At 39.2% G+C, this 13,576-nt stretch overlaps 1 protein-coding gene across 2 annotated transcripts in view; it reads left to right on the top strand.

Moving 5' to 3' along the window:
• Positions 1 to 4,318, top strand: part of Fmn2 (formin 2) — a 320,978-nt gene extending 316,660 nt beyond the window's left edge. The window contains exons 16-17 of one of the 2 annotated variants that reach the window (XM_030255545.1): positions 1,543 to 1,624; positions 2,808 to 3,985. In XM_030255545.1, coding sequence (XP_030111405.1) covers positions 1,543 to 1,624; positions 2,808 to 2,834 — 109 coding nt within the window. In that variant the 3' untranslated portion in view covers positions 2,835 to 3,985. Of the gene's footprint in view, positions 1 to 1,542; positions 1,625 to 2,807 lie in introns of both variants that reach the window. The other variant, NM_019445.2, reaches the window with a different exon arrangement.
• The last annotated feature ends 9,258 nt before the right edge of the window (positions 4,319 to 13,576 follow it).

Here is a 13,576-nt window from a genome sequence, read left to right on the forward strand (position 1 = left end):
TGTGACAGAGTTCAGGGAACATATTCAAGAACTGATTTTTTTCCTCCCAAGAAATTTAATCAATATAAGGTATATTTTTCATAAGGTCAAGATACAGCCTGTTCAGATTCTTCTGACATACTTCATGTTTAAATAATTTTATTTTTAAGGAAATATCACAAGAGTAAAAAAATAAATAAATGAATCTGATAAATCAGATCCTTTCTTGCTGTGCCCTGTTTTTCTATTAATAGAATCCTACCTTGAAGGTTTATTTCTATTTCTTTAATAAAATCAGTTGTGACTTGTTAGCATATATAAAAATTTGTAAAGAAATGTTTTAGCAAAGTACTCTTTGGCCTTGGAAGGACTTGCCTGTAATCATAATGTGATACTCTTGTGTTCTGTCCTTTTATTATTTAAGAGTGTTCCAAGGTTAGAGGTGATAGTACATTGCCAGTGTTCAATAGTGAGGTCAATTAATGCAGAATTAATCTTTAAATGGCACTTTCCTTTAAGTGATGCCTCTGATGGACACAGTGAGTTTTTCTTTGGAACGTATATAGGAAAAGAAATCTTGACATGTTAAAAGTCTTACTGACAGTGGTAGCATATCCTTGAATCCTAGCTCTTAGGAGGTTACAGCAAGATTTCACATTCTTGGGCAACCTGGATTCGCTGTGAGACCTTATCTCCTAAACCAGTGGAAAAAGGATAATCACAATGCAGTTGTTCTAATTAGTTATTATTTATCTATTTATTTATTTACTTATGGTATCAATTAAATGATAATTTTCCCAAACACAGTCAAAAGAATGACCCATGGTGAATAATGCCTTTGGGAACTAAGAGAGAGGCTTCAGGGAAAAGAAGCAGAGAGCCTTTTATCTCACGTGAAACTTGTTCCCTGGCTTGTTCTTGAATGTGATTTTGTGGCTCCTGTGACAACCCTTTCCCTTTAATTCATAAGACATGAATATTGTTGTTGGATGTCAAATGATAGCTATAGAACCCAGTCTGGTCAATGTACCCTGAATCTGTGTATGCTCTTCTGCCTTCCTTTCACAGAGCCTCTCTCACAGTTCCCCAAGGCACTGTTCACCATGGGTCATTCTTTTGACTGTCTCCCAATAGATAATTGCTTCCATGCTTGATGAAGTTTAATTGTTGCAACTGTCTACAAATTTCATTCCAAATGTCTTTTTATGTCTAGGTGAGTTTGGTATAGAGAAAATGAACCTGAAGTCATTTTAAATCTTCATGTGAATTCTTACATGGTCATCCTTAATTATGAAAATACTTCTGAGTTATATAGTAGTTGATCTCTCTTGTATTTCTTTAATATATCCCATATCAGGACCCACAACTTCACATGAGTGAACTGTTTTATCTCTAACGATTTCTATTTTAAAATCAAATATTGGAGGCATTCTTGTGTGTGTCTTATTTCTCAGTAATTCAAATCTTTAATGAGTTACTCCTTACCCTCTTTATATAAGTGAAGTAGCCTTCTGTGGTCCCCGTGGGCTTCTGTTTAAATAAGTTGTCTTCTTCCCCACTTAGAGTCAAAGAAGCCGAGGAGGTGTGTAGGCAGAAGAAAGGAAAATCACTCTATAAAGTAAAACCGAGACATGACTCTGGGATTGTAAGTATCGACTATTCTTGTTTTCAGCGTGTGATTTGTCGTTGCAATATGTACAGTTGTGTAATAATATTCCAGTCATATTTATCTTGGGTTTGGATAAATAATTAGCTTCTAATTCCAGCAGTCTCTTTTCTTTTTTGTCCTTAATCCGGGCTTTGTAGTTGAGTCAGTTTCCAAGTTGAGCATTTGAAACTTGGGATATTAAGACATATGTGGGAGCCTGTGTCCACCTCTTGGGGCAGGAAAATAGCCTGGACGTCCTCGTTATGCACGAGTCACAAGTCACTTTAACCTGAGTGACTAGTAGGAGATTTGCTACATAAAATGAGATAGGAAATGACATATGCTCTCAAGTAGGCTATCTGTCTAAAAGTATGGTCTAGGAATCTTCCTTGGCCAAGTCCTCCATTACAAAGCAAACAAACAAACAAAATAACTACCAACTTGTATAACCTTAGAGAGAAATGTTGGTTATAAAGGCAGATTCTCCCTTCTGGAACTGTAGACATTTTGTTGAGGGTTTTGAAGGTGTCATACATCTCCTGTTGCCAGAGTAAGTAAGTAGTGCTGGTTTAGATGAACATTTAGGACATGAAATAGAAGCATTTTAAGATTTGTTTTCATCTTTGACTCAAATTGTATTTATGGATCTGTATGAATTTGTGGATGCAGATACCTGAAGAGGTGAGGAGAGGGCTTTGGATCCTCTGGAACTGGAGTCTCAAAGTTTGTGAATGACTTCACATAGGTTCTGGGAACTGAACTCTGGGTCTCTACAAAAACAGTGCATGACTTAACTGCTGAGCCATCTCTCCAGCCTAAAAGAAGCCCCGTGAATTGGATTTAGTATAACATAGTCTAGATAAAATAGACAGTACAGATGACTCAAACTGCCTTAGGGTTAAGTAGCCCTGATTAGAAAATATCTCTATCCTCAGATAAAATTTATTTTCCCATCAGCTTTTCTGTATCAAAATCAGCCTTATCTGATGGTAAATTTCTGATGCTGCTTTCTGATAAAAGGTTAATAAAGCCATATTGAATAAGAGGAATGATTATCAGCTAATACTTATTATGCTGCTATGAGATAGAGAATTTAAACATTTCAACCAAGAAATCAATCCACTGGTTTTGATTCTGTATTCATGCCTTTGCATGTGTATGTTTTTGTTTTTGTTTTTAGAAAGCGAAGATAAGCATGAAAACGTGATCTGTGACCAGAACAGCAGAAGAAAACAAGACATTGAAACAACTTGCGCAGCATCCACCTGACATGAAGGAGGGAAGGAAGCTCCATCCTCCTAGACCTTTTCCTCTGAACCTCTTGCATAATCTTCATGTTTTCTAGGCAGTTTGTTGATTGTTGAAATTTATTGTATGTGCCTTTAAAATGGCAAAAGCAGTAGACCTGTGGAGATTGAACACCTTTCCTTTTTGTAAACATTGTGGTGTTATACCAACAGACCCAAGTGGCACGTCTAAGAGGCACTATCTGCATAAATTCTGAACATGATGAGCCCTAGCCTATGGTTTCTCTCTTGTTGCAACAAAAATATTTTCCTTTTTACTGACAACCAGAACTCCACATCGATGTGGTTAGACTTGTGGGTAAACTTCGTTCCTAGTGAATTCTTTGTATCTACTTGACTTCTGCTTATACAGTGTCTATTTGAGAAGTAAATACCATCAATATGTCATGATTCATACCTCTCCCATGCTTAAGTTGCTCTCTATGATATTTCCCTTGAAGCCCTATGAAAAACTGGTCTGCAGCAGAGGTAAAAGAAATCATGGGATGTTTCTCTATGTCTAACACTGCAATAACCACCCCCCTCTCTCTCTCACACACACACATACACATACACACAATTCTCTCTCTTACACACACACACACATAGTTTCTCACTCATGGACCGATACACATACACATACATTCTTTCTCACACACATACACAAGCTTCACTTAATATTTTCAAGAAATTTGAGTAAGTAAAGTTCATGACAAATTTATTTTTTGACAACCACTTATTGTAAAAAAAAAATAGAAAAAAAATAGATGGATCAGATTTATCAGGACCGTGTTAAGTAAAATACCTGTCTGCATATTTTGACATGCCTGGGTTGTGATCATGTGTTACAGCAGGTGATCTACCACTATGATGTGAGGATGATGTATTCGTTTCTCATCTAAAGGGCCCTAGGGAGGGAATTTATTCACTCTGTCAGGAAAAGATTGGTAAATTTCCTATTCTTTCAAACCTATTTAAGCCAGATCACAATTGATTAAGATGGTTTTATATAACATTAATAGTTGTTCTTTTCAATTGCTGCTAATAATATTTGTTGAGAGTTATGGTTTTAGAAAAGGGGAAAAATTATTGCTATTGCAAACCAGTTACAGACAGCAACTTAAAAATAATGTTCTAAATCATAGCTATACTTGTATTTATGTAAAGTATGATCTCTTGCCTTTTACTTTGTATTTTGAGTGCAAAGAAACAGTAGTGTTTTATTTTCTTCTGCTGGTGTTTTGTAGCTTTCCTGTCCCACAGTCCTGCCAATGTGTACATACCACTCTTCAATGAAGTAATAGGGCATTTAACAAAGATCGCTATGTGCAATACTGTATTTAGTGTTTCTATTTCAATTTTTTAGGATGTTAATTTATATGAAAATAAAATGAATAATAAAATATTTCTGTGTCAGCTGTGTGCATATCATATGTGTGTGTATATATATATATATATATATATATATATATATATATATATATACTTAAAAAATAAAGACATTGTGTTCAGCTTTTGCCAGGGACTAGGGATAGGAAATAAATCAACTAAATATCAATCGTTTCAGGATTCTGGAACTTAAGCCTCTCATGCTACCTGAGTCAGAAATCCTGATAAAATATTAACTCTTCACCCAGTTTTTTTCTTTCCTGAGATCTGACAAACATTCTACTGTCCTAATATCAATTTCCAATGTGATACTATACCGTAAAATTTATTATATGCAAGACCAGATTCAGTTTGTCATCTTCTCCCTCCAAATTTCATTCATCTGTGTTATCTTCCTCAGAAAACAAAGCCTACATCCTCAGGTACAGGAATCATTCTTTATATCTTACTCTCTCTTGAGTCTCCATTCATTCAACTGCCAACACTATTATTAGTTGCGACTGGTATGAAAGTGTTCTCATTTTCCTCCTAGACCATGAGGGTCTTAGTTTAAAACTGGTATGAATTACCTTGATAGCTGTATTGGTTTTGATTTGTTTTATTTACCTTGATAGAAATACCTGAGCAAAACCCCTTTTTGCAGAAGTGGTTGATTTGGTTCACAGTTCAAAGGGACACAGTCATGGGTAGCAGGATCATAAGGTGACTGATCATAGTGCTTTCACATTCATGAATCAAAAGAAGGGGGGCAGAGAAGGAGAGGGGCTGGTGCTGTTCTCAGCTCATTTTCTCCTTTTTATTCAGTCTAGAACCTCAGCCAGTGGAATAATGCTGTTCATATTTAAGGGTAGGTATTTCTGCCCCAGTTTGCCCCATCTAAGACATGCTCAGAGATTTATCTCCTAGGTGATCTCAGAACCTGCCAAGTTTGCACTCAATATTAACATCACAGTATCTTTTAATTGCTGCCATATTCAAAGATTTGCTTCATACCAGTTCTTGTCTATACATCTAACCTATTTTTTGTTCCAAAATACAGAGCTGATAATCTGCATTTCCTACTGAAAGGGTCTTAGCAATTATACACATCAAAGTTAAGTGATTTCAATTTATCCAAAATCTTGACTGTGATTGACAGAGCAATCAGGTTCTTGCTTTTGCCTTTTTTTGTTCTCTGCTCAGCCCATCTGAATTCCAGCCTCCTGTCAGACTAAACCACTTTCAGTCCTTTCTTTCATGCAGTGCTATTTCTAAACTCCCACAATCTGCATAAGTCCCCCCCCCAAAGTTAAAATATCGGAATCCTGATATCTAAACCATTGGTGTCAGGGGAGCCTATGGTGTGTGTTCATATTATAAGAGAACTGATGTCATTATTGAAAAAGTAAATTCTCATTGGGAAAAAAACAAAAACCACTCTCTTTCATGCTGTATTGCCTTATGATACATCCTGCAATGGTCAGATGCAGCAGAAAGGCCCTTACCAGATGGACTCACCAAGCTCTAGAATCCTGTTGATATAAATTTCTCTTTTTCATATAGTATAGATTCTGACATTCTGTTATAGCAGCAGAAAATGAAGTAACCTATTTACTCTAAATCTTTTTACAGGTTTTCCCTCACCTTGACCCATTGCTCTCTTATATCTAGCTCACAAGTAATCATATCCGAAATTAGAAACCACTTACTACAGGGCATCCCCGGACACTGGTCTTTCTGGCTTCTATGAAATTACAGATATTAATAGGTGTTTATTAAAGAAAGGCAAACTGCTAACTGTACCACAAACTTCAGGATACAAACAAAAGGTGGACTGAAAGAAGTCTATTGTCAGGATGGGGTTACAATAGAGAATGAGGAAGACATTAGTGTATTAGTCAGGGTTATCTAGAGAAAAAGAACTTATAGAATGAATCCAGTAGTTGTCCAGTCCATAAGAACAAATGTTTCACCTGGTCTTCAATATATATCAGGTGCAATATACAAATCTATAATAGACATTGATATATATACATATACTCTCATGCCAGTGAAGGAATGGTCTTGCCAGCCAGAGCAGGAGTAAGAACAATCAGCCAAGGAGATAAAGCTTCCTTCTTCCAAATCTTTTCTATAGGCCAGAAGATGTGACCTTCTCGATTAAAAGTTTATCTTCCCACTTCAGAAAATCCAATTAAAAGTCAGTTTTTCCACAACAAATGATTTAGTTAAGAAAAAGTCCCCAACAGGTGTACTCAGCCACTTGGATTTTACTTAATTCCAAGACGTATTCAAGGTGACAACCAAGAATAGCCATCGTAAGTCACCCCTTGTCAACTGGACACGCAATCATATCTCCTTATGGCAGGCTTACTTTGCAAATGCAAACAATAGGTTATGACAGAGCTGTCCCTTGTTCAACCACAAATGCATGACAAATTTTAAAATAGATGACAGTGTAAAAAGAAGGGGCCCAAAGCTGTTTCCTTATAATTAAGGCAGTTAAGTAGGTGTAAATGTGGAAGAATTTTCTATATTTTAAAAGCACAACTCACGATTTGGGAGAGATCTCAGTGGTTAAGAGCACTAGCCGCTCTTCCAGAGGTACTGAGTTCAATTCCCAGCAAGCACATGGTGGCCCATCTGTAATGGGATCTGATACCCACTCTGTAACACAGATGTACATGCAGAGAGAGCACTCATACATTAAATAAATAAATAAAATTTAAAACAGATATGCACAACTCCAAGTTTAAAGTTTTGAAATTCTAAGTAATCCTTAAAAGACTAAATATGTTTCAGAAAGTATATATCTGGAGAATGGAGGGGAAGGGACAAGAATGGTCAATAAAGCTGAGATGGAAGGAAGAACTATCCAGAGACTGCCCCACCCAGGGATCCATTCCATAAACAGCCACCAAACCCAGACACTATTGAATATGCCAGCAAGATTTTGCTGACAGGACCCTGATATAGCTGTTTCTTGTGAGGCTATGCTAGTGCCTGGCAAATACAGAAGTGGATGCTCACAGTCATCTGCTGGATGGAACACAGGGTCCCCAATGGAGGAGCTAGAGAAAGTACCCAAGGAGCTGAAAGGGTCTGCAACCCTATAGGAAGAACAACAATATGAACTAACCAGTACCCCCAGAGCTCATGTCTCTAGCTGCATATGTAGCACAAGATGGCCTAGTCAGCCACCATTGGGAAGAGAGGCCCTTGGTCTTGCGAAGATTATATGCCCCAGTACAGGGACAGGAAGCCGGAGTGGGTAGATTGGGGAGCAGGGTGGGGGGAAGGTATAGGAGACTTTCGGGATAGCATTTGAAATATATATGAAGAAAATATCTAATACAAAAATTGAAAAATTGTTTAAAAAATGATCCATAAACAAAGGAATTCCTGAACAAGGTAACAGGAGATTGTTATGTCCCATTGAAGCAATAGGACCAAGCCAAACCCCAGGAACACTGATGCAGGGGTCTCTGCAAGTGACTACCTTGGAGGCCTACAATATTGCTGATAGTGCATGTATGACAACAGAAAGAAGCAGACCAAACTGGACAACATCTACCACACAGTGTTGTCACTACAAAGGAATTCAGTGGCACAAAGGAAGGCTAGATGTGGATTCAGCATGATATCAGTAACTACATATTTTTAAAAAGAAGAAGCAGTATCGTTAGACCCTCTCAGACAAGCCTGCAAGCCACAGCCCCTAAACCTAAGAGGGAAAGTGTTGATAAGGGAGAATAGACCTAGTCCTGCTGAAGAAATGGAATGGCACACAGTTATGTAAAGTAGCTAATCAGTGAGGTAGAAAAGAAACATTTCCATGAACTGAGTGGATTCTAGGTTGTCAGGAGTGAAGAGACCACAGGTGTGCAGAAGACACGGGAGAGATGGAGACTCAAGGACCTTGTATGAAGAAACTGGTAAAAAGCTTCAGAAAAGACAGATAAGGGCCTCAAGGAACAATGGCTGAGAGTTTGCTAGGATCAAGGAACGGCATGCCCTTTGCTGAGAATGCAACAAGTGTCGGGCTAAATAAATACCGATAAATTCGACCTAAAGAGGTCAAACTGACTCAGGTCCTCAGGGAAGAATGAGTCAGATCACTCACAACAAAGGGCTAGTCATTCTAAAGCAGGAAATAAAACAGTTAAGAGCTAACTTGAAAACAGCCTATCACGGCTGTCGGTGAAAGAGATAAATGTTTTCAGAATTTGAAAACCAAGAGTTTACCGTCCAAAAACCTCACAAAGGTCTGCTAAAGGGCATGTACCAGCGAGGAAACGAGAGGACTTGGATGTCAGAGGTCACGGAGGGCACAGGAACTCAAGCAGTAAATCAACTCCAGACTGTAAACAATAACAAGCCATTTTTGTGTTTTTAAAACATTAATAACAAGATGGCTGGGAAATTTTAAGAAACTAGTTCAGACATGCTTAAAAAGCATGTCTTATTGTCTCTGTGTAATTCTCTAAGTGCTGGGATGTTAATATGTACCAGAAACTGCTGTCTGCCCTGGGAGTAACAGACACTTACTATTACTGATGCTATGGTATACTTACAGACAGGAGCTTACTTACAGACATGGCTGCTCTCTGAAAGGCCCGACAAGCAGCAGACTGAGAAAGAAACAGAAAGAAACAGAGAAAGAAACTCGCAAACGGTGGTCTGAAGTCGGGGACCTCTGTTTTTGAATTAGGGAAAGGCTGGAAGAAGTTGAGGAGGAAGAGGGTGACCCCATAGGAAGACCAGAAGTCTCAACACACCTGGACGCCAGAGATCTCTCTCTGAGGCACCAACCAGGCAGCATACACTAGCTGATCGGAGGCCCCACCACATATACAGCCGAGGACTGCCTGGTCTTGCCTCCGTGAGAGAAGATGCACCTAACCCTTGAGACACTTGAAGCCCCAGAGGATGAGGAGACCTGACAGGGTTTGGGGGGTGAGGGTGGGAATGAGGCGACATCCTCTTGGAGATGGGGGAGGAGGAATGAGATGAGGAATCATCAGAGGGCAGAATTGGAGTGGGATAATAACTGGACTGTAAAAAAAATTTAAAAAAAAATTAAAAAAAGATAATTAAAACAAAAACAAAGAAAGTGTCTTATCCTCATAGAACCTACATTCATGAGTGGAGGAGAAGAAACCAAAACCGGGTATAAAATAATACGGGTGCAGTGCTAACTAACAGGGACTTAACATCGCTAACGCTGTATCTAACGCTGGAAAACTCCCTTGAATCAACACTGTCCCCACACAAACACATGGATGCTACACGAGCCTTAAAAAAAGAATAGAGAACAGGCAGAAATGTTGAATGTGTTTAGAATGCTTTGTGCACATTTGTAAGCACATATAACATTTGAGGGAATATTCGCCCCCAAAATAGAAATTCTAGAAAGAGAAAGGCAAAGCTTATTAAACTGAAGGCCAAAAGGTTTATTTTTAAAAATATAACAAAATATGGTAAAATGTGTGAGTTTTTAGATGGGAGGAATCAGGGCTGCAGAGAGACTGTGAACGGCTCTGAAAGAGTAGAGCACATATCTCCTGGGTTATGTGTCCCTGGCTGCCGCGGCTTCCATTTTCTAACCAACCAGGGAACTCAGTCACTGGGAGGGGGTGTTTTTCTTTTTCTTTTCCTTTCCTTTGTTTTTTTTTTTCCTTAAATGCATCTTCACTTATACAGTACAAGTAAAAACAGTAAAAACAATAGAAAACGTGTTATGATTTAAAATGCTATGGTGGTGCAACCAGTACCCCTTCTTCGCTCAGAAATTATTCTAAACCACCATGAAGCAAAAATGCTAACTTCATCTTTGATTAAAATTAGAGGTGTCAAAAAGCCAAACCAGAAAATGTGTGGGAAATCTCCAGTGAGTGGCTGAGAGGAGGTGGAGAGGGGATGCCCCTGGAGACCTTCTCTTTCAGAGGGAAGCCACATTCCTCAATGACATGGAAGATTTTTTGTGTGTGTGAAGCAATGCAGCTTGGCGAACCAATTAAGATGGGTATTAAGAACCCATCACTTTCCCTCTCTCCCTCTCCCTCTCCCTCTCCCTCTCCCTCTCCCTCTCCCTCTCCCTCTCCCTCTCCCTCTCCCTCTCCCTCTCCCTCTCCCTCTCCCTCTCCCTCTCCCTCTCCCCCCTCCTCCATTTACTGCAGGACGAAGCTTCTCTGATGATGGCTGAACAAGGAACTGATCTATAACACAATATCATTAGGAGCCATTTCATCACTATGGTTTTCGTTGTTTTAAGATCTGCAGTATTTAGTTTTACCCTTGATCCCTGGAGTATCTAGTGTCTGGTTCTTGGTCACCCAAGCAGTGTTGGTCATGGGTTTTATCTCAAAATAACGGACCTTAACTCAAATCATGAAGAGGTGAAGCAGGAGCCCCTGGGATGAGAGTGAGAACACTATGTAGCACCTGAACTCTGGCCCCATAGGAAGGAAGGATTCTCCAGCAAAGCAGGGGCAAGGAGAGAGCTTGTATAACTTGGTAAACTGCGTGTTGACATACTTGAAGTTCTAAATTCCATCATTAACAGTTCATAAATGCTGTGTGGCAGGGCTCATCTATTCCAGTATTTGGGAGGCAGACATAGGAGAATAAGTTAAAAGTTCAAAGACTTTGCCACAGAGAGAGCTCAAGGATGGCCTGAAATACATGAGACCTTACTTCAAAAGAAAAGAAATACACACATACATGCACACACACACTGTGGACTAGCCCATTTATGAATAATAATAGATATACTACAATGGGCATGAACATTAGAAAAACCTTGAAGATGCAAGGGTTATTCTTGGAAATTTAAGTGATTTTATGAAGGCTTGCATATTATATGTATATGAATAATGTACATATGTGAGAAAATTATAGGAACTAAGAAATCAAGTAAATGACATCACTTTTGAAGAAAATGAATACAATGACCACATCCTTAAAGGAGTGAATGTCTGAAGGTAAAGTCAGTTGGGGCCCAATGCAAAGAATTAATAGTTCTACCCCTAGGACTGTGGGATAGTCAATGGTAGAACACTTACCTAGTATGATTAAGGCCCTAGGCCAGGCACTATAAAAAGCAAATATAAGGATCTATCACTCTTCTGGCAATGAGAAAAAAATTTAAAAAGTGTAGAATTATAAGCAAAGAAGTAATATCTATTTGTTATCCGGAAGAAGACATACCCAAAAAGCAGGAATAAACAATTAAACACAAGGATCGCATGTCATAGGAGGCTCCCATCGAAAGTTCAGAGATCAAGAGGATTATGTATTCATCCAGCATTTAATAAAAAGTTACAAGAAAAGTCCCACACTTGTAAAGGCAGCCAGCACCTGGAGGGGGGAATATTTAAGTAGCAGAGCAGTTGCCTACCACATGTGGGGCCCTTGCTTCAAGCTCCATACCACTAAAAGAAGCAAGATACACACACACACACACACACACACACACACACACGTCTACGTGTGTGTGCTGTATAGAAACAATTGAGAGACCCACCATTTAAAAAAAGTCAGAAAGGATAAAAACAATGTCATATATCTTTAAAGAACTGTGTAGCTTCCATACAATCCAAATAAAATATCAACAGAATGATCTGAATTCACTGATGAAGAATATCTGGAGGTAACATTTACTGGTCCTGCAAGAACATAGCTGATACTTAAAAAAAAAAAAAGGAACACAGGTGTTGACAGGTTGTTGCTGTTGTTGTTGTTGTTTTCTGTTATTCCTTTGATTCTTTGGATTTGGTCCAGTGTGAAGAATAAATCAGTATTGAAGGACTTTATAATTAATATTGGTAAAATTGCATTTCCAATATTAAGCACATTCATCTGGTCCATTATGTTTAACCAGGAGAAAATACACTGAAGGTCATTTACCTTGGTCCATATCAGTAGAGCAACCCTGTCAGATCTCCTGCCCATGGAAGATTAAGAATATCCTTTTAAACTTGTGAAATGATGAAGTAGATAAGGCTTTGCTACCAAGCCTGATGATGTAAGTCATCTCCAGAGCCCCAGGGGTGAAAGGAGAGAACCAACTCCCACAAGTTTTCTTCTGACCTACACTTTTGAGCCAGGGTAGACACATCCCCATGCCCTCACACACACAGAAAGTTGACTTAAGAAGAAGAAAAGACAGCAGGGCCCCCAGTGGAGGAGCTAGGGAAAGTACCCAAGGAGCTGAAAGGGTCTGCAACTCTATAGGTGGAACAACAATATGAACTAACCAGTACCCCCCAGAGCTCGTGTCTCTAGCTGCACATGTAGCAGAAGATGGCCTTGTCGGCCATCATTGGGAAGACAGGCCCCTTGGTCTTGCAAACTTTATATGCCTCAGTACAGGGGAACGCCAGGGGCCAAGAAGTGGGAGTGGGTGGGTAGAGGAGCAGGGTGGGGGAAGGGTATAGGGACTTTCGGGATAGCATTTGAAATGTAAATGAAGAAAATATCTAATAAAAAATTGAAAAAAAACAAGAAGAAAAGACAATTGCAACTGGGAAGATGAGCAGGAATGTTCTGTAGGGTTCTGTAGCAGCCGCTATGCATGGTAGGCAGAAACAGTTTGTGCAAAAGAGGGACCTCCTGAGGTGAGGGGTCACAGTTTATGTCAGGCCCCATATATAGGCAGCCTTCCTGAGGAATGCCACTCATTTCCTCCAATTTCTTCTTCCTCATCATTACCAGAAGTATTTCCTATGATCACTCTGACCCCCAGTCCTCGAAGCTCTGTTACTAGTCTTATCTATGTTTGTCAACTTTGTCATGACCTTTCTACTTCCATTTCTTTTCCCATTTTAGCTTTAGTTTGAATCCCAGTTGCATTTCTTCAAAGAGAAAGAAAATTCTTTCATTCTCACTATAGACCAAATATATATATGAGCCTATATCACAATTGGTCAAGACCAGGGCCTCAGGGCTCCCATCTCTAGCCTGAAGTGAAAGAGCTTCCACCTAGTACATTGTGGCAAGTGTTGAATGTGGTCTTTCTTCTCTTCCTCCTCTGCTCAAATCTCAGCATTTTCTCCACACTGAAGCCTCAAGACCACCAAACTTATTAAGGACCTGTTGGATACTGATTGTCTGAGTGCGATTGCTAATAAGGTGAGGAATGCGACCAACCAAGAAAAAGCTGTCAAAAGTTTGTCTATTCCAGGTGAATACAGAATAAATCAAATTTAGAAAGGATACCCTCGGAGGTTTGAAGAAACCTCACATTGATTCTTTGACCTTGGGTAAGAATTCTTTCTGTGACCTAGGATACCCA

Source organism: Mus musculus, chromosome 1, assembly GCF_000001635.26.
Source record: "Mus musculus strain C57BL/6J chromosome 1, GRCm38.p6 C57BL/6J".
Taxonomy (NCBI): Eukaryota; Metazoa; Chordata; class Mammalia; order Rodentia; family Muridae; genus Mus; species Mus musculus.